This window comes from Phycodurus eques, chromosome 20 (genome assembly GCF_024500275.1).
Source record: "Phycodurus eques isolate BA_2022a chromosome 20, UOR_Pequ_1.1, whole genome shotgun sequence".
Taxonomy (NCBI): Eukaryota; Metazoa; Chordata; class Actinopteri; order Syngnathiformes; family Syngnathidae; genus Phycodurus; species Phycodurus eques.
In genome coordinates, this window is record NC_084544.1 from 10421816 (window position 1) to 10443363 (window position 21548).

Consider the following 21548-nt stretch of genomic DNA (forward strand, 5'->3'; position numbering starts at 1 on the left):
ATTTTTCAGTGTCAGTCAGCTTGAAATAGCTGAAAGGGTAGACTGGTAAATCATTAAGACGACTTTTATTCATATATATTTGATATATTATTTAATTTAATTTACATTTAAAAAAATGTTTATGAGGTTGTTATTTTGTTTGTTACCCGAGTAAATATCTGTGAAACACAAATGCAGATAAATCCCTGATACTTTGGCATATGGTATGTCATCATTATGCTTGAATTTTAATTGAACGTAATATAACATCTATTTGATTACTTTAACAAGCATTTTAAATGGGAAAGTCCTTTGAGTATGCTGCGTTGCACCTCTTTTTGTGTGTGTTAAGTGAGTCTGCTGTCATGTGGGAAAAACCATCAGTGATGATTAGTGATTTTCTTTTTTTTTTTTTTAACATGAAAAAGTCAATTATTTGAATCGCTTGTCAAAGTTGGTGCTTCAGGGGGCTATATACAGTATAGGTGTTAATCCACTCCCAGTGGACATGACCAAATGAGTGGCCCCTGCTTTTGCCCCCTCAGGCATTGTTTATTTCACAGGTGGACTTTACAGTAGGCCATCTTCACTCTAACCTGACCCTCATCCTCATGAGCCACCCAAACAGCTGTCCTCTCTTTACTCGCATTCTTTTCCCACACTGAAAGTGTGTGTGCACGCCAGCATGAAAGGCCCCCCTATTGAAACCCTGCCTGAGCCCCAACCTGTTCCGTTAGCCGTGATAATGACCACATTATCACGCGCCATCGGACGTCAAAAAAAGATTGTCCTGTGCTCTCCGCTCACTTTGTGGCCACTGAGACAGAAAACGCAGAGAAGAAAAGAGTGAAATAAAGATCTGGCACATCTCCGGGAAAGACTGATGGGTGAAGTATTTTATTTCTCCTTGGTGTTTGGCTTACCTCCTCTTTTGTTGCCGTCGTAGGGGTCCTCTTGCGTTTGGAGCGCAGCCATTTTGCTCAGCTGCCCCTGCTGGGACAATTAGAAGGGAAATGACCGAGTCAAAAGACAAGCGGTTACACATAACAAAAAAAAAATGTATATTCACTACGACCGGGGGGGTTATGCAAGCAATTTGTAGAAGAGCAAGATACGAAGCAAAAACCTCCCACCGTCTGTGCAGTCCTGTGGTGCATTTGTGCTAAATACTGTATGTCTAATCTCTGTGTCAACATTTTCATGTTCCCTGCTTCCGAATCGTACAGTTGTAGTGAAGTTATTGCAAATAATTGCCAATACTGTCAAAAACCCCTTATTTGTTTAGATTGTTGCACAAACGTAGAATGAATTACAAATTTCCTTAGTGGAGCACAGACTTCAGGGAAGGCTGAACAATAACGTTGGGTAATGGGATTTCTCATGTTATGTTTCAAAACTGTTTATGCTTGGTAATCAAAAAGTGATTGGTCATTACAAACCTTGGCCAGGCTGCCACTTGGCGATATTGTACCGTATTCTATGTAAAGTATGGTCAATTTAAAAAGTGAAAAAAAACAAAAAAAAAAACAAGTTTTATATGTAAATACCTGTATTTTATGGTCCAGGTCACCAGTGTTGCTGGAAGACAAAGAGAGCAACAAAATACTGTTTATGAGAAAGACAGCCTAGTTATTTGTAAATGCTGTTAATTTAAAACTCAAAAGAATGAAAATATCCAAGCCCGATGGAAATTTACTTCGTTACCCACGTCCGTTGTGTGGTCTCAGGCAGCTCGATCATTTATGCTCCTTCTGTCTCCAAGCAAAATGACTACTTTTCGCAGAACGACGTGTCGTGTCATTAAAGCAAATTCATCCATCTCGGCTGCCAGAAGGGACAAATTCAACTCTTAACTCAAATTGATTTATAAAGCACTATAAATACAACCACAGCTGAAAACAAAGTGCTGGACACAGATAAGAATAAAACTTTAAGAAATAAAAACGATTAAAAAAAACACAGAGCGTTTTAAAGGCTTCAAGCTGTGAGTGTCAAATTATATTCATAAGTATGGATATACGCTCTATGTACAAGGTAACTCTTACAAGCGCAGAAACTCAACTACGTTGAACAGTATGTATCGGGTTTTCAATATAAAACAACTAAAAAGTAAGCTCAAATACATTAATTTGAATGCATGTTACTCATGTTAATTTAACTCGTCTCTCATGGTGAAGAACCGGATGTCTTATTGCAAGGACGCACAATGATGAATGCTGAACCTTTGCTTCAATGTCAGGTTCTCGACCTGGGCCGCTGTCTTGTTTCCGTTTCGGCAGCTGAATGGCGACTACACACCGAGTGTAAGGTGCTATGCTAAAGTTGGCCCTGCGGATGATGACGATCCATTGACTACAACTCACCTCAGCCTTGGGAAATGTAAACAAATAAATAAATACAAGTAAAAATGAGCACTCATTTGTACTTACTAGAGGCCTGACACAAAGGCACACACCAATGCTCGACAGTAGAGCTTCTTGTTTGCTGAAACTAACTTTTTCATTTTCCTTTGGAGGCATAGTATTGACTAGCAGATAGAGTTTCGGAAATAGTTGGACTGACTGAGATTTTCTACGCTCCCCAGGCGAGCGTTTGCAGATAGTCAATTCCAAACCCCTTACTGTCCCACTCCAGTCCCGTAGGTGGAAATAATGAGCATGGCAAAGTGAAAACAAACAGATGTAATGAGAAGAGGCAATGTCCCCTCCATCCTCCATTAAAACGCTACATGAGGAACGTCACATGACTAAACCTGGAAAACGTGTTTGTGGACCTCCTGTGCATGCTGCGCTAATGAGCATGACTCCAGGTTGATGACCAAAACAAATTTTTAATCAATTTAAAAAAGCAAAAAGAATTGTTGGTACAAATTTGAGCAAGAATCATGGAAGTTGATGCACATGGTTTGCTTCCGCCGGCCACATAAAAAGACATGGCAGTCCGGATCTGGCCCCCGGGCCTCAAATTTGACACCCGTGCTGTAGCCATTTGTAGATCCTATGGGTGCCACTCCAATTCCACCATTAACGACGCCGGGACGAAGTGCTTTCACCTGTTATACCGAATGCGGAAGTTGGTGGCGCATATACTGCCCTGGATTTAGGTTTGGTATACTACCAGAAAAAGACCACTGCCATGCTTTTAATTAAATTCCAACTTTCTTCGAGACCATCAAAATGAATCCGCTCAAAACAAATTGAGCAGCTCTTTGGTTTCCAAGGAGGGGAAGAAGCATTTCAAGGTGTGCGCTGTGCCAGGATGTGCCTGGGGCTGCACCTCCTCGTCTTCCTGTAATTAACACGCTGGCATGTCTGTCGTTTGTCAGCACCGAGCTGATGGACAACATTTCAGGTTCGCCACAATGAAAACATTCACATGTACAAGATTCCCTTTCTTCTGCATTTGCAATTAAATTTAACAACTCTGTCTGGTAAACCCTCACGCAATTACACACATCTGACAATTGTGTGTTAACAAAAGCAACCTGGCAAGCTTGACAAATAAATGCCATAGAAACACAAAAACAAATAGTCAAATGATCACTGGGGTTCGTCCCCACCATGGAATGGAAATTGCATATTTTACACACGTGTATCATGAGAGTGGTTCTGCTGAGCTGTACCAAAGGCACTTATAATTGAGAACATAGTTTCATTAGATGGGAATTTAATTTTTAAGAGACTTGTGCAAGGGTTACGCATGTCATCTCATCTGTCTACGCAGCACAATGAGGAGATTCCCGCTTAACAGTTACACTGTTAAAGTGCCTACTTCACATTCATGTATACAGTGCATTTACATATTACACACAGTAACTCACGTTCATGGAATGAGGATACAAATTTGATATTCATGGACAGCGGTTTGGGTTGAACATGAATTCAAGAGCAAATTGGAGTTGATGAAATTCTCGTTCTCACAGCCACTCGCACAAACAACAACTCATACACTCGGTAGTCACCTCTTTAGGTACACTTGCACATTCAGATGACATCCAATACGAAAGCTATCATAGAATTCTGCCATTATAAAAGATAATCATTTTCAGTTTTGATTGACATTGATAGAGAGGTACAGCTTTCATTTAATATGCTTATTGGTGTAGCTTTTACACAATAGACACCTCTCCGCAAACAAACAAACACAAACAGCTTATCTTTAGCACATCAGTGCAATAAAACATTTGTATATTTCATTTCTAAATAAAGACAGAAAAGAATATTAAAACAGAAATGGTGAAAAGCAATTTAACACTATGCCTCCACTAATGATTGATATATAGTTGACAGTCTGGATGTTTTGGGCAATCATCCTCAAACACGAATAATGCATTCAGAAACAGATCCCCGAATTCACTTCATAGGGTCTTTAAAAGATGAAATGTTTTGGTTCAGATTCCAACGCAGATTTCAAACATGGAGGTTAACATAAATAGGTGTCTTTTATTTGTAATATATATTGATTGAATGTCCAAGTTTGTTAAAGTGGCAGATGTAAGAAATAACGTTGGGTGATTTGTCGGTATTATATAAGGCATTGAAGTGAGAAACTGATCTTCATTTTTATATTGTTATCTAGCACAATGTAGTGCTCAACTTGACAGTCTCTAAACAGGCAGCATAGAAAGCCCAAAAAAAAAAAAAAGTTTTTGAAACATACAACATCCGCATCTTTCTTATCGTGACTCTAATGAATGGCTGCACTTCTGTTGAGAAAATGTAGAAGGTTAAGTGTGTGGCCCTTCGGAGGAGGCCATAATTCAAAGTGACAAAACAATTCAAAGGATAGCTTGACCTCTGTGGTCAAAGTTTTTTTGGCGGGGAGAGCGGTAAGCATCAGAAGGACACTGAAGACACCTGAGTTGTTTCTGTGGTTATATTAGATTTTTTTTTTGCAGTCAACCAATAGCCTATTCTTTAAGATGCAGAATTAGACTGTAAAGGCCTCTGACTCATGTTGAAATTCGGCTAATATTTGTCTGATTTTGAAAATGAACATGACATTTAGGGACCATTCAGCCTGATGTGTTCGTATAAGAATGTGTCATGATGAAGGGAGGATGTGCAGACCCAAGCCTGTTATTAGGCTCTACTTCACCCAGCTGGTTATGACACATTCAGCCAATTCAGTGTTTAACGCAACATGGAGGAAGTGGGGATGAAAGGGAGAGAAGATAATGATGAGCTTGGGGGTGAAGGCGTAAGAACAGGACGTCATGTGACTTGGTTTTATCTTTTATTTTTCAAGCTTGCGTCATGTATTCCTCCCTCAAGTAAAGCTGATGATGATGTTCAAGCACTGAGGGAGAAATCTTTCAAGCTCACGTAGAAAACGTTGCCCTCTCACTCGGCCTTTTTGATTAAATCCCGCTCTGACCGTGATCTCTGTTCTCTTGGCCAATGACGCTCTTCATCCCTCACTCCTGCGCTGCACACACTTACGCGCGCACACACACAAAACATGAGATTAATTTGTTCATCTTCATTTTTTAGGTTCTGCTTCTTCTCTAGGTTAATGTGTGGTCAAGCGTGTGCGTGTGCCTGTGTGTGTGTGTGTGTGTGTGTGTGTGTATGCGGTGTCTCTTGATTGATGCGTACAAGCCCAAGAGCATAATCATATACTCCCAGACGTCATTTTTCACTTTCTGTCTTGATGGATGAATTTCTTGGATTTGATCACTGCTACCTCAGCATTTGGAGGGTCTGGGTCATCCTGTTGGGGGTGGCTGAGTGAGGGGGTGCGCATGCCTGCAAGCCAGCAGTTTATCTGCGCTATCAATGTATCATCATTTCATGAGTGGGGCGTGGGGGACAAAAAGTTAACGCAGTTCCACATTATGGACGCATGCTCACTTAATTCATTTCTGAAGGTAATCAAACGATCACCCAATGCTTGGCTTGGTCATTCTCTATGAGTGTCTTGATTTTATAAAAATGTATGTTAAAATATTGATGTATGTGACATTACTTGAAAGGGTGGCACTATATACAATTCTTAATGACAAGACACAGTAGTAATCTAGTGATATAAATGTATATGAGTTTTAAAGTAAACAAATGAATAGCATTTTTTTAAATAATTGTATCTTATGTGTATTATTGTTAAAGATTTGTTGTCTAACCTGTTTTAATCTAGTTTTGCCCATATACATGTGTATAACTTTTAACTTTAAAATTAAACTATACATGTTGCATTTTTAAAATTACCTAAACTGTTATAACATTAAAACGTAGTTCTATTGATAATATTATAGACCAGTGGTTCTCAAACATTTTACAACATCTCCGGAAAAAAATACTGAGCTGTCCAAGTATTATAACCATTATAACCAACATTACAATATGGTGGCAGAGTAGGTGTTGATGTAGGTAAATGTTCATCAAACTTGTCAGAGGTTTTATTCCTAAGAAGTATATTGAATCATATTTAAAGCCACTCAAACATGATGCGCACTTTGAACATTAACACTGCACTTGAACAAAGATTCAACTAAACTGTATTGCACAACTCAATTTTAGCAACAAATGATGGAATTGCAGTGAACCTTTTAATCCGTTTGTCAATACTCTTTGCCAAAGAGCAAAGATACTTGTACATAAAAGAATACATTACAGCATGATAGTAAAACACAAAACAAAAAAATGTTTTTGTGCCCAGCCCATCAAACACCAACTAGCTTAGCATAATGTGAATGCAGATTAATAGCCTGTATGCTAACACACCCACACCATTCATTCTATATTCTTGGTTAACTCCTGCACCTCCCACACATTGCGCTTCACCTCGCCACAATGCCTGCCATCACATTTAAGGGCGAAGAGAGCAGGAGGAGGCCGGGCTAGAGATGACCTGCTGTTAAATTGACTGGAAACCGCCCGCCCGCTTTTTCATGCAAATTGCCGTGCAACAAATTGTTAATTTATTCCTCAAAGAAAAAGCAGTGTGAGGAAGCAATGGTTGTACAGTGATTCCCCCATTTATCACGGGGGATACATTCCAAACCAACTTGCAACAGGTGAAAATCTGCAATATAGAGAGCTTATTTTTTAAATAGTTTAACCAATCCAACACACTTTAACATATTTAACTCATTAAAACACTTTTAAAAGTATTTTTAGCGCCTGTTTTCACTCTCATACTTACACAGTGCTCCAAATACGAGGCTAAGTGTGCTTGCTGTTTATTCATCACTCCGAGAGAAGTTCAAGTTTACTGCAAAACTGACATATAAAACAAAGAGATTTAAACATGATTGTCAATTTAATAACCAAAACGTTCAACCAAACCATATGCACTAATTGAATTTTTGCTAGCTTCATGCTGACATATAATGTGAAACGTCATAGACTGGCTCGTAGACATTAGCACTGATGCCACGGTAACTATAAACCGTTAAACAACTGCTACTTTAACACATGGAGCAGCATCACATACAAGCAGAGCATAAAACATTGCTCACAGTGGGGAAATTCTCTGCCTCTTCTGTACGGTTTGGTTGAACATTTTGATGGGCTTAACTATACAATGCTTAATTAACTTTTGTGGTATGCGATGCTGAAGATTTATAGTCACTGCAACATTTATGCTCATTTCCATTAGCCCATCGATGGCGTTTCACATTGTATGTCAGCATTAAGCTAGCTGACGTTCATTAGACAAAACTGTATAGTTTGGTTCATGATTTTCCCGCAACGTTTAATTCTCTTACTGTATGCTCTGTTTGTGTGTGTTGCTGCTCCGTGTGTGTTGGTGTTACATGTTACGTTAGCAGTAAGCTAGCACAGTTTAACCAAATGATATGGTTTGGTTGAACATTGTGGTTTATAATATAAAGTGTTTTATGTTACAATGTCTTTTTAAAATTTGATGCGTCAGTTTTCCCATAAACTTCACCTGGGAGTGACAAATAACTACCTTTTAAATGTTTTTTTTTTATATTCTGTCTTTATAACACGGGTAGGTCTGGAATGTTTCGTGCGCAATAAAAGGGGATTTACTGTACACTGTTCAAACCCATTAAAAAAAAGATCACTTACAAATCCGTGATAGAGCAGAGTCACGAAGGATGAACCGCGATATAGCGTGGGAGCACGATATGTAAGAGAGCACATCATGTTGTATGTGCTGTGATGACACACGTGATGATCACATGTATGCAAAATGGCACCGTGAGGTCATCAATCAGGGCAGGAAGAGTTGAGCCTTGCAACAGATTAAAGCAAAGAACACAGGTCAGTACACACACACTCGGACAAGCTTCAGGTGGTTTCACGACCGCTGTTTTATTGATGTTTCCCGTCAAACATGAAACATTTCTCTTGCCACCTTAACCACACTCACACATGCGCTGCCTCTGGGCCGTCATTCAGGACATACATAGACGGCCCCAAACGAGGGGATGGCGTCAAGCTCCGCCAGGCCGGCAAGCTGGGTCAAGTCCTGCATTGAAGTACACACGCTGACGCACAATTTTACACACTTACCTTGGATCTTTATGGTGTGCTGCACCCTCCACTTAGCGCCACTGGAAAGGTCTTCCTCGACTCTTAGGATCGCATCGTCGTCTTCAAAGCTAGCTAGTGGACTGCACGCACGCACACTGCACAACACCAGCAAAAAAAACTTCTCACACTGCTGCTCACGTTCACATTCTATTTATTCATGTACAATATACAGTACCATTAATGTGTATTTTCCATTCACATCTGCATGAAGTAGCTATATAGTTTTTTTTAATCATTCAGGTTCACACGATGCTTGTATCATTCTGCTCAGTCTCATTGCTTGATTGGTGAACTTCATTAGACTTGCTCTTCTCTGACGAGGAGCGGAACGGCAAAATTCCCGACAGGTGTTTGATCCATGAATGGACCAATACAATAAGATTTTCATGAACTAAAACCAAAACTAAAGTAGATGTTGAATTTGATTTGGAACAGCAGTTGGTTAATGGGGTCACTATTCCACCCAGAGTTCATTCTCAGTTCAAGGTACCTGCAGGCATCTCCTCTTGTCTTCATCTACCTCCTCGAGGTCAAGGTACTCTCATGCGTCACTGCGGGATGAGTTGTTCTGTCATTTGCTTGGTTCTGTTGTTGTTCTCCTTGTACGAGTACGTGCACTGAAGGTAGTTTCCCTACGTTTTGACCAGTCATCTGAAAGCACATTGTAAATACTTGTCCTCGTTACCGACGCCAATGGACGCATTCTGCAAATTCTCAGGCCTAGAAAATAAATTTCAAAACCACTTGTAACCACTCAGTCGAAACAGCAAATCAATGCAGGAAATTAACATTTAGAGAGCATAATTGTTTTTCTCATTTGTTTACCGATGATCAACAACTGATTGAAAAAAACATCTCACACATAATTGAAACGCTCTCACACATCATACTGAAATGCACTCATTTGCTGAAATGCTTTCACATGTACTGAATCACTCTTACACAAAGACTGAACTCTTCCCACACACAAACAGACTACTAAAATGCTTTCAGACTTTATTGAAATGCTTTTGCACTCTATTGAAATGCTCTTACGCAATACTGAAATGCTCTCACGCACACAACTGAAACACACACACACACACCGGAAATCCTCTCGCGTAATACCAAATGCTCTCTCAATATACTGAGATGCTCTCACACTTTATACTGAAAACCTCCCTCACACATACTAAACATCCACAAGCACACTATTGAAACACACACATACGCACTACTGAAATACTCTCTCACCACTGACACGCTCACACACGCAGCTGATCTAATGACACACCCGCACAAAATTACACAACTGAAACCCTCTGACACATCATATTGAATTGCTCATGATATACTGAAATGCTGTCACACATATCCCAGCTGAAAATCTCACACACATGACTGAAATGCTGCTCTCAAACACTACTGAACCTCGCTCAAACACACAACCAAAATCTCAAAGTGTGCAACTGAAATCCTCTCACATACAACTCTCACAGCTATACTGAAATGCTCTCATCCTATGCAGTGAAATACGCTTTTCAGGAGGAGTGTGTGTACGAGGTAATCCTGAATTATGTCCCCAATAGCGAATGGCCCCGCGTTGGAAACCCCTGCAAAGCTCTAAATCACAGGTGTCAAACTCAAGGCCCGGGGGCCAGATCCGGCCCGCCACATCATTTTCTGTGGCCCGCCCGCGAAAGCAAATCATGTGTGTCAACTTTCATGATTCTTGTTCAAATCTGTTCCAAATTTGTGTATAATATTCACATGTAATAAATAGTAATGAACTATTGTAAGCATGTTTTGCCTTTTACAGTTACTTGAACAATAGTTGAACAAACCATCATCATCGACTTCTAATTTAAAAACCAGTTATCTATCAATTTGTTGTCTGTGTGATGATGATCAGTCGATTAAACATTGATATGGTTTTACAATCATAATGGCCCTCTGAGGGAAACCGTATCTACAATGTGGCCCGTGACAAAAATGAGTTTGACACCGCTGCTCTAAATAATAAAACTCTGAAGCTATGGTATTGGTGGAAATAATGGAAAATGTTTTCTTGGTGTTGCTGCACACACTCTGCGCTGCAAAACACAACAGTTGTTTTGCCACTTCATCCAGACAACAGGACGCGGTCTCGTCTCGTCAATCCACTCATTAGAACTGTACCCTTGCCAACTTTCAAACAAGCGAATCCAATTCAGTGAGTGAGTAGTGAGTAGCGCGCACACGCACACACACGAGGCATCTGCCAAAACTCATGTCAGTCACAAATCTCTGTCTTAACAGCCTTACCTTTAAGAGACACACTGACGCCACTTGGTCCAGTGACAAATGCACGCCGCCCGCACACGCTTCTGCAGCAAGGTTGAGAACACTGCACAAAAGACAACATTGCACGCAAATACGCACAGACTCACACGCACTACTATATCACACATACAGTAGGCTAATGTCTGCGCTGTGTAATTGTCAAGTACCAATCACAAAAATAACGAAAATATCCTACGAAATCAACCACAGCTATAATGACAAAAAGCAATCCTCAAGTTGGGTCTTGCGCACAAAAAGTATTTTTGAAACATAAATACATATATATTACGAAACCAATCAAGTTCGCTTTATTAAGCTATAATAATAATAATAATAATAATAATAATAATAACAATACAATGTATTTGGTGAATCCTCTTTTACTAAATAGTTATACACTATATTTTTATTTTAAAAAATAGAATTTATTCTAATACACCAGTGGTTTTTTTTTCAATTATACAGTATTATATAGTTTTAGGATGACGCCATCTAGCGGTGTAATGCGCAAATAACATCTCTCCGACTGCTTTTATTTGCATTTGCAAAGAAAAACTCACATTTAATTTATCCAAATTACTTTTTTTTGGGGGGGGGGGGTAAAACAATAAAGACACATATTGGCATCATCCATACTGATTATTAAAACTCGCACATATGCACAAAAGCGTACCGAATAATTTCACACTAGCGACATCGCTTTTTTTCCCACCCCAGTCCAGCCCTCGTTGCCTAGCAACGCCCTGCACAGTGGCCCGGGGGCGGGGGCACTTGGCTGCAGTTAGGAAGCTTAAGCGTGTGCTTGTGGGAGTGCAAATGAATTCGGAGTACAGAAAAACAAAATGTACATTGTTATCGTAAAAAAAAAAAAAAAAAAATCTTGTTCAATGATGTAAGTATTTTGATAAATGATGATGCAACCTCATCTTCATCCACAATGTATTCTTCTTCACACAATCACAGTTCATTCATTCATTCATTCATTCATTTTTCATACCGCTTATCCTCACTAGTGTCTCCGTGTTGCCTGTTACTTTGTCTTCTCATTTTAACACAGAACACACAAAGTTTAGTTCATGTTTGACAGCTATCAATTAGCTAAACTGTGAGGTTATATGTAGCTTACCTGTCTTTGTGGGTTTTCAGAAACAAAAACAAATGGCACACTATGTTAAAAATGCAGACTTTCAGCTATAAATACAATGATTTGTCATGTTTAAGTCTAAGTCAAACAGTGTTTCATATGTTTTTAGTTTTAGCCAAGCAAGTCCTGAGTCCTACAATTGGCGACTTAAGTCTGACTTGAATCAAGTCATGGCTCATGTCATGGTTCTAGGGATGGGGGGTATTTTACTCATTCAAATTTGTCAGGGTTGTCAACAACACTCTACTCTGTGGTGTGTCAAATTTAGAAGAAATGTATTTTATTTGGAAAAGATCATTTTATTATTGAGTTATTTTATTATTTATTGTTTCATGTTGGGTCCTTATTACGTGCAGCACTGTGGTCCACGTTTGCTTTTTTTAAAAAAATGCTTATATGAAGAAAACAAAAAATATAAATAGAAGTATGGGATAAATTTGGAACGTCTCCATTTATTTGTATGCGAATTATTTTGAGAGAAAAGGGATAACTCTGGGAAAAGTAGGAATTTTCACAGTTCCCCCCCCCCAGCAGTGTACAGTTCCACACACGCCTATTTTTCTCATTTAAAGCCCACTAACATAATAGTCTCCGCCCTCCCGTCGCTCTCACAGCAACATGACAAGCGCCACTACGGGCTACATGGAGGACGAGGCCCCGGGGCGATATGGGAAATGTAGTCCTGCTCGCCCAATAGCATTGGAGGAGGTGAGGCTTGAGCAAAATACAACTCCCATCTGGACCTTCGCACGCCAAACCCCGTCGACCAATCTGAATAAGTGGGAGGAGCGCGTCCGCCCACAAAAGCCAGAGCTATCTGAGCGTATCTCCCCCTTTCTATCTAAAAAATGAAAGTGTGAACGAATAAAAGGGAAATAAGAGTATCATACAAATAGTGGCTGGTTTTCGGTGGCCTTCCAGGCGGCGACGACGTGCTGGGAGCAGCGGAGGCACGCGGGCACAGCAGAACAGGGGTGTTGTCCTGATGCTTAAATGGAAGTGGGAGGGCCTCTTCGGTAACACACCGCGAACGCCGTTGTGGATTTCATCCTGACAAGCGCTAATTTGCTGCTTTCCGGACGCTCAATCCGGCTAAAAAGACGTACTACGCGGGTGCCAGGGGACGGGGACGGCCGGAGCTTTCTCCGTTATTTCTGTTAACCGGGAAGGGGGGAGGCTGTTCCGCTGTGAATCCGCTTGGCACCGCCCTTCCTGGACGGTGGGTGGTTTCGTGAAAACGGGCACATCCGCCACGGCCCAGAGCCCAACATACAGGCCGTCCTCCGCTTCCGTACCCGGCCGGCCGGCCTTCTACCGTGAACTACACCCTCTCCCTCTTGGTATATTAATGCGTTATGAGTGGTAGGTATCCTCCTCCTCCTTTCCGTCACCTCCCCCGTTTCTCTCCTTCCCTTTGTCTGACAGATAGGAAGCCTGTGATGTTGCTGGTGAGGTTACTGGTAATGATCACCATTGTTGTGCTATATATGCTGAGATCTCATTAAGGTCATCCAGTCTGCATTTATAAAGGCACACACCTGATGACATTGTGACTTTTGCCATGCCACTTTTGACCTTTTATTATATTTTTTTATTCCCCCCCCCCCCAGACTCTAAGAAGGAATCATCGGGAACTGAAGGAGGGAAAGTGTCAAAAAAGGGGAAAAATTCTGCATCGCAGGTACTCGCAAGGAGCTTGCTTACTTTTGCTTTGCCCTTAGGCCAAGAAAATGCACTCCCTCTCTCGCTCCCAGCCAGCCAGCAGTCAGTCAGACACCTCTGGGGGCGTTCCTCTTGTGAATTCCGCTTCCTGCTTGTGTGCAGCCCAGCTGAGTGCCATCCCCAAAAGCCTCACGAGTAGCTTTATACGGCTGTCACACTTCAACCATTGTACTATTGAAGTGTCACTTTGAGTTAGCCTCAAAATGCTTTAATTCTGCTTATGGACTCCTTCCATATTTTGGAAGTTATTTTCAGGGAGTTGTTTGCAAATGCACCTTTTGTTTGAACGTGCATCGCTTGGAGTGTCATTTTGCACGGTGTTGTATGAGTTGCAAAATCAACCTGCTGTGTTGTGCCTGCGACCTAGTTCCTGCGAGGAGAGCGAGAGAAGGCGGCATTTTCTTGCAGTGTTCTGAGAAAATAGAAAATGTGGTTCTCACACGCTCACCCACTCGCTTCCTGTAGTACCGCCCACTTCTACTGACAGCTCTCGTTCTGTCAGCTTTGTGTTTCTCTCTTCAACACCATCTTTTCCCCACCCAACGCTTGCCTTTTCTTTCTCCTCCTTGTGTCACACTGTGTATTTGCGTGCAGAATAATTCAAACCCATCCATCCCCTTTGGCTTTTTTGTCTTGGAGGTGGTGCTTGTTTCTGTATGCATATGAGTCCCGAGTTGTCCCTTATTCGCTCACTTTGTCCTTCATAGGATTCTTCTCAGCCCTCTCCGTTGGCTTTGCTGGCGGCCACCTGCAGTAAGATCGGAGGGCAGGGGGGAGCAGAGGGGACGCAGGTCCAGACGGGGCCCCAGCAGATCCAGCTCCAGGCTGGTCAGATTCAGCTGCAAGCAGGTCAGCTCCAGGGTCAGATTGTAGTCGACACATCTGGGAGCCAGGCCCTAGTTCCCCAACAGCTGGAACTGGTCCCGGCTCAGTTCACGGGGAACGGGTGGCAGATCATTACAGCACCAGCTACCATGGCCAAGGAGAACACCAACCAGCCGGTAGCTGTAACAGTGGCCACTACTGTTCCAAATGACAGCTCACCTGGACGCAAGGTCAGGGATGAGTTTGTGCTAATACAGTGAACCCCTGTATATTCTCGGTTCGCCATTCACAAATTCACCTATTTGTGGATTTTTTTAGTTTGGAATCTATCCTCTATTATTCACTAAAAACTCACATAATCGCTGTTTTTGTGCTCGGGCCCAAGCTCTATCTTGTGTAACAGAATTGCTTTGGTGCCATCTTGGTGTCAAGGAAGTACAGTGACCCAACTTACTGAGTTTTTCGAGATATGAGAAGTGGTTTGGCATATTTTATGGTTTGACTTGCGAGAATTATTTTCAGATAAAATTGCTGTAAGGTGGAAGTGAACTCAACTCACCTCCCAACAAAAAGAGGCTTCAAGATGTTTAATGCCACTACCGGTTGAAGTTTACTATCAAACTAAACATGAAACAATGGTAATCGCAAGTTATGTTCTCAACAAAAACAAAAACTTTGTCAAGTCAGTTTAGCTTAATGCAAACAAACAAAAGAAAAAAACATAAATAGGCTGACAAATAGCATTAATATCGCAGTGTTAAACAATGGAAATTTCAACAAACGGTGGAGCAACACATGTAGATAGACTTAATACTCACAGGCATATATTCTTTATCCTCTGCGAAAACCGATTAATATTACTGCAGGTCACTGATGGTGTCGTGGTACACTCGCCTGACTTTGGTGCGGGCAGCGTGGGTTCAGTTCAGTTGTCCTTGTCTACATGTGCCCTGCGACTGACTGGCGACCAGTTCCGGGTGTAGTGCGCCTTTCGCCCGAAGTCAGCTGGGATAGGTTGCAGCACCCCGCGACCCTAACCAGGATAAGCGGTGTTGAGAATGGATGGCTGTATGTATAGCAGGATGTCTGTATGATACAGTCCCCAGGTGGCCAGCAGCAGCCACGCAGTCACAGTGAATTAATCATGTTGTACAAACAGTTTAATTCTATATATTCTATTCAGTTATGTCATTATTATATGTATTTATAAAGTACAATATTGTAGAGGGCAATTTTTATTATTTAAAAAAGTAAACATTTTTGTTTGCAAGCCTGGTCATGGAACAAATTAAGCTTCTATCTCAAGGCACCACTGTACGTTGAAGTGAGTTGAGGAACTTCACGTAGGGCTTATCTATAGGCAATTACAGGGGGGTGTCAATTACTTGCGTATTTTCACTATTCATGGCAGGGCTCGGTCCGGTCCCGATCCTGTGTGAATAATGGAGGTTCACCGTATTGATGATGTCAGCATTCTTTTATTTTTTTTCTTCTTCTTCTAACTGCTTCAACTGCTGCGTTCCCATTGTGAAGGTGAAAGCCGTAGCTGGGACCAACAGTGTGGCCGCCAATCAGCAACAGCAGTTCCAGATCATCCAGGTTCAGAACTTGCCCAATTCCGGAGGCGGGGTCCAGTACCAGGTCATCCCTCACCTGCAGACTGCAGATGGACAGCAGATCCATATCAACCCAACCCAGCAGGCTTCCATCGGGGCTCTGCCCGAGCAGCTCCAGCTCATTCAGAGTCCGACTCAAGGCCAGGCTCAGGCCATTCTCCAAACAGCCAACCAGCAGGCCATCATATCAAGTACAGCCAATCAGACGGTGCCATTGCAAATCCGTCCCGCTCAGTCTTTCCCCCTGCAGCTGCAGACCCTTCAGGGCTCTCAGACTCCTGTCATGACCACAGTACCCATCAACCTTGGTGGCATGACCCTGGCTTTGCCTGTGATCAATAATGTTGGAGGAGGCGGGGCCGTGCAGCTTATCCAATCAGCAGATGGCACTTTTTCTGTTGCCAGCGGCAACCAGCTGATGACGACATCAGCGGTGTCTGGGGCAGCAGCAGTAGCTGAATGTGACAGTATGTCAGATGGAACACAAGTGGTCTCTGCTGGTATTGAGGGCGCAACAACTGAAAACCAAGCACAAAGCACCGAGGCAGACTCTCAAAGTCAGAACCAGGCCAATGGAGTCCAAAGCCAGGCAGACGCACTGGGAACAATTCAACAGGTGATCGTGGGGCAAGTGGGACATCAGCTGGTGCAGCAGATCCAGCTGCAGCCCCAGGCTCAAAGTCAAAACCAAGGGCAGCAGCAGCAGCACATTCAGACTCTCCAGCTGGCCCCTGGTCAAACTCTACAGCCCATTCAGGCCTTCCAGAATCCAGCCCAGGTCCTTGTTCGCACACCCACCCTCTCCCCTTCCGGGCAGATTTCCTGGCAGACGCTGCAGCTCCCTGGTGGTGTTTCCCTCCAGGGCAGCCTGGGAGCGGCAATGCCACAGCAGCTCACGCTGGCCCCGGTGGCTGGTGGGACAACAGTGGGGAGTGGAGGGTTGGTCTCCTTGGGCGGAACTCCTCTGACACTGAGTGCAGCTCAAATCAACCCAGGATCCGGTGTACAGACGGTCAGCATCGCCGGGCTCGGTAACGCCGGGGTTCAGGTGCAGGGTGTGCCCCTCACCATCACAGGTCTACAGGGTAAGGTAGCATTGACACTATCCATCCAGGTCTGGATGCCAGTCCAGAACCTTACTTTTTATCTTTAAGCCAAGAACTGAACAAACAACTAAACTTACTTTCGAATGCTTTGGTCTGTCGTTTCTCACCAACAGGTCAACCGCAAGGGCAGGATGGGGTCAAAGTTCAGTCGTCGCCTGTGACGGTCGCCGTGGGTAATGTGGCATCCAGCTCATCAATGAGTCCAGACCAGTTAGGCTCTGTGCAGAGTTCCTCAGACCAAGAGGGACCACCCAGCAAGAGGCTCCGTCGAGTCGCCTGCTCCTGCCCAAACTGTAGAGATGGAGAAGCAAGGTAGGAAGTTTGTCAGTAAGCCGGTGTAGGATGGTCAAATTTAGGACTAGTAGTTTAATGTAGGGTTTCCTAATCTTAATTGAGAAAAACAGAAAAGTCACAACAATAACTCAACATTCAAATTTAGACCTGAGCTAGTAACAGTGTGACAAGAGTGAGCCAGCTTCACATTATCTCCAGTATCTCACAAAATTGGGTACTCACCTCACTTTTTTATAAATATTTTATTTTCTTGTCATGCGCAACAAGAAAATTGTCCCTTGGGACAACAATAAAATATGACAGTTTTCTACAATGTAGTCAGTGTACAGCCTGTATAATTGTGTAAACGTACTCACCTCAAAATAACTCAACAGTCATTGTCTAAAACCGCTAGCAACGAAAGCGAGTACACCCCGAAGTGAAAATGTCCAAATTGTGACAAATTTACAAATGTAGCAAAGCAACATTTATTCAGTGTTGTCCCATGAAGATACAATCAAATGTTTACAAATGGTGAGAGTGTACTCACTTTTTTGTGTTACTGTGGATCTTTGAGAGAAAATGATTTGCCATATTCACAATTATGCTGTGATAATAGCAATTCAGTGTGTAATTTCCATCTAGCAGTCAAAGTACAAGATCATCAACATGCATACATTTTAACATCACACAGCTGGATTTATGGAATTGTAACTCATAAGTGCTGCAGTAAAAGGACTCCTGCCCTCTGGCCCAGAAACAGTGGGGACCCCACGAAGAAGAAGCAGCACATCTGCCACATGGAAGGCTGCGGGAAGGTATACGGCAAGACCTCCCACCTGAGGGCCCACCTGCGCTGGCACACGGGCGAGAGGCCGTTTGTCTGCAACTGGATCTTCTGTGGCAAGAGGTTCACCAGGAGTGACGAGCTGCAGAGACACCGGAGAACGCACACAGGTGCCACAGTCTGTCTGTCTGTCTGTCTGTCTGTCTCTCTCTCTCTCTCTCTCTCTCACACACATACACAGAGTAGGTATGTATTGATACTGAAGTGCATGCTGAAAATGTACCACAAATGTCACACAGGGAAAGTAGAGCCATGTGATTTTCCCAGCCTATTTCAGATGAAAATGTTGACATGAAAACAAACAAATAAGTTGCAATAAATTATGTTGTATTATTAAAAAAAAACAGCATACCTATGGGGTCCAGCGCACCACTAAAACAAACATAATTAACCAATTACTCCTGCCTACCTGAGTTTTGGGCCAATTAAAAGCACTGATATGAATGACACATATAATTGCATAAATCTGACATATGACTAAAACGTTTTTGTTAAAAATAAAAAGCATGTTTTTAGAATACAGTAGTATTTATAGGATAAAGGTATATTGTGAGAATAAAGTTGTAGCTTCGAAATTAATTTGTCAAAATATGACTCTCATTATACAGTGGTACCTTGAGATAGAAGTTTAATTTGTTCTGTGACCACGCTTGTAACTCAAAACACTCTTACCTCTAATCATCTTTCCTGATTGAAATGAATGAAAATGCCAAGAATTTGTTCCAGCCTGCCCCCCAAGACACTTTTTTTTAATAAGAAAAAATTAGCACTCTCTAGTATTGTACTTAATAAAATCATAGAATTAAACAATTTGTGCATCACTATTAAATGCTGCAATCCAATTCCTTGTGTTGCTCCTTCTGGTGTGCCTGCCTTGGCCACTGGGAGGCAGTACTGCAGTCATGCAGGCACAAACGAAGAATAGACTTCTACTACTACTACTGTGACTCAGTAATAGTAGTCACTCTTTGCAGAGGATAAAGAATATATCTCTGAGTATTGTTCTATTATCTGTCTGTTCTTGCACTGTTTGTGTTTAAGTATCCGTTGCTTCTAAAAGCACAGCTATCGATGCTAACTTGTCAATGGTATTTTCTTTTGTTTGTTAGCATTAAGCTAAGCGGACTTTCCTAAGGAAAAGCAATGTTGTTTTAAATACACATGTAATTGTCTAGTTATGATTACTTTGACAGTAAATGTCAACTTGGAGTGGCAAACAATTTGAGGCCTTTTTTTAAATGAATTGTTTAATATTTGTGAAGTGAGTTGAATTGAGTTCACAGTTGGTGTTTTTGTCCTCCAATAGGAGAGAAGCGCTTTGAGTGTCCTGAATGCTCCAAGCGCTTCATGCGTAGCGACCACCTCTCCAAGCACATTAAGACTCACCAGAACAAAAAGGGCGGGGCCGCCGTGGCAATCATCACCACTGACAACATGGAGGACGACACCCCCGAGGGCCTCCAGGCTTCCCCTCAAATAGTCACTGTGGCAACCCTCTCCCATGACTCTGAGCCCGCAACACCGACCACCTCCAATCACCTGGAGGAAGATGAAGAGGAGGAGTTTGAATAGACAACCGGTATTCATTCATGTTCAAGGCGCTGACTTCCTGTTAGTGGAGGTCATCGCAGAGACTGCTGGCGTGGCTGCTTCCTTTTTACGGACGCTTCATGGGAGGGGGGGGGGGGGGAAGAAAAAAAAAAAAAAGAGAGAGAGAGAGAGAGACAGACAGACAGACTTCATTCAAAACAGTCCACCGCCAAAAACAAAATGATGAAATACTGGACACTTATGAAAGATAAGCTTCTCATTTGTACAACAGATCTATCATGGGTCCATAGGAGGTGGGGGAAAAGTGAGAGTCATTTTAAGATTAACACAAGAAAAAGCATTCAATAATGATTTTCTTTTTCTAAATTGTGTTAACACCTATCTCTATGCACAAAGTTGTGTACCGGTTTCTTACCTGTCGGACAGGGCTGGGGGTCAATCAAGGTACAGGAAGGACTGTTGCAGAGCCGAGGCAGTCTTGGGAAAGTGTGCGCGTGTGTGCAAGTCAACCAATGATCTAGATTGTGCGCGTGTGTTTGTGTGCGTGTTCTCAACAGTCATGAAGAGGATCTACCAAATTTGAGTTTTGTCCTCCCATCTGATTCAGGTGTTGATTCCTTTATGAACTGTTACAAAAGAAAAGGAGAATTCCTTCAACACGAAAGGAACAGAAGAAGAAAAAGCACATATGGAAAAAATGTATATAATGCATTCCTATTGCGGCTGTGGCCATTAGAAAAAAAAAAAAAGGTTTCTATGAAGAAAACAATCTAGCTTTCTACAACTATGTGAGGTGAAAGCAATACTTTAATGACAATCTAGTGGAACATGTTTACATTGTCAGGGAGGGGGGTTTGGGGAAGACAAATAATGAGAGCACACACAGACACACGAGGTCAGTTGTTTGGTAATTTCAGACATTTTATCATCATTGTGTATTTGATTTCCAGCAGCTGAAAGAGCGTCATGTGGGACTGCGATGAAGCTTTTGGGTTCCTGTGCTCTTCTGAATCCCATCCTCACCCTGCTGTGTGACCCACTACTGCCTTAACACAAGCTGAGGGAAGGTCTGAGCGAGTGGCGGGCGAGGCGGAGTGTGTGGTGAGATGGAGCACAGTCAAAGTGCAGTGGGTGAGAGCTGTGGGGGGTCTTCAGGCTGTTTAGCCATGTGGTGGTGAGATATTTCTGGTGGTGTTGCTCAGTGTTAGTCCAGTGCGTACAGTCTTATGAAAATAAAAAGCATATTTTATAGAATTTGTTTTGTAAGCCAGCCCCTCCCAGTTAACGCAGCAGCCCACTGTGTAAAGCTAATTTATTATCCTTGAGTTGTAATATTTGCCTTCTTGCTGGACTTGTATTTGTGTGAGTGTATTTGTGTACGGCATGTTTCAGGTTTTTTTGTTTGTTTGTTTTTTTTCCCCTGTAGTATTGCTTTTCTTTTGGGTTTTTTTCCTCCTTGCGCCATGTGTGTTTCTTCTTTTTAGGAGAAAAGCAAAAAAATATATAAAAATTTAATTGTTTCCAACTAAAACAACAAAAAAAGTTGATCCCAAACAAATGTAGATGTTTTCTGGTCATATTTTGTGTGACAAGCAACTTTTTTTTCTCCTTTGATATTTTCTAGAGACATCTCATTTGTAAATCTTTTTCTAAAATGTGTTCTTCGCCATGACATTTGAT

General features: G+C 42.1%; 1 protein-coding gene and 1 long non-coding RNA gene across 3 annotated transcripts; one reads left to right on the forward strand and one right to left on the reverse strand.

The window, feature by feature from the left end:
- Positions 1-6491: 6491 nt before the first annotated feature.
- On the reverse strand, positions 6492-13257 carry LOC133395974 (uncharacterized). The gene is made up of 5 exons (XR_009767303.1): positions 12819-13257; positions 10767-10848; positions 8974-9134; positions 8463-8578; positions 6492-8181 (listed from the first exon to the last, which is right to left on the reverse strand). It is a non-coding gene; the product is annotated as an uncharacterized LOC133395974 (long non-coding RNA).
- sp4 (sp4 transcription factor) lies at positions 12722-19978 on the forward strand. Of its 2 annotated transcripts, none has more exons than XM_061665333.1 (7): positions 12722-13290; positions 13539-13609; positions 14358-14705; positions 16009-17176; positions 17311-17509; positions 18228-18427; positions 19624-19978. In XM_061665333.1, the coding sequence occupies exons 1-7, from the start codon at positions 13284-13286 to the stop codon at positions 19887-19889; spliced, it is 2259 nt and encodes a 752-aa protein (XP_061521317.1). In that variant the 5' UTR covers positions 12722-13283; the 3' UTR covers positions 19890-19978. The 2 variants fall into 2 exon arrangements, with proteins under 2 accessions (XP_061521317.1, XP_061521318.1); XM_061665334.1 differs by having other exon boundaries at positions 18234-18427.
- The last annotated feature ends 1570 nt before the right edge of the window (positions 19979-21548 follow it).

Excerpts from the sequence above, each read along its gene's own strand:
- sp4 (XM_061665333.1), top strand. Across the intron at positions 17,177-17,310 it reads CACCATCACAGGTCTACAGG|GTCAACCGCAAGGGCAGGAT; the intron begins GTAAGGTAGCAT and ends TCTCACCAACAG. Across the intron at positions 17,510-18,227 it reads TGTAGAGATGGAGAAGCAAG|AAACAGTGGGGACCCCACGA; the intron begins GTAGGAAGTTTG and ends CCTCTGGCCCAG.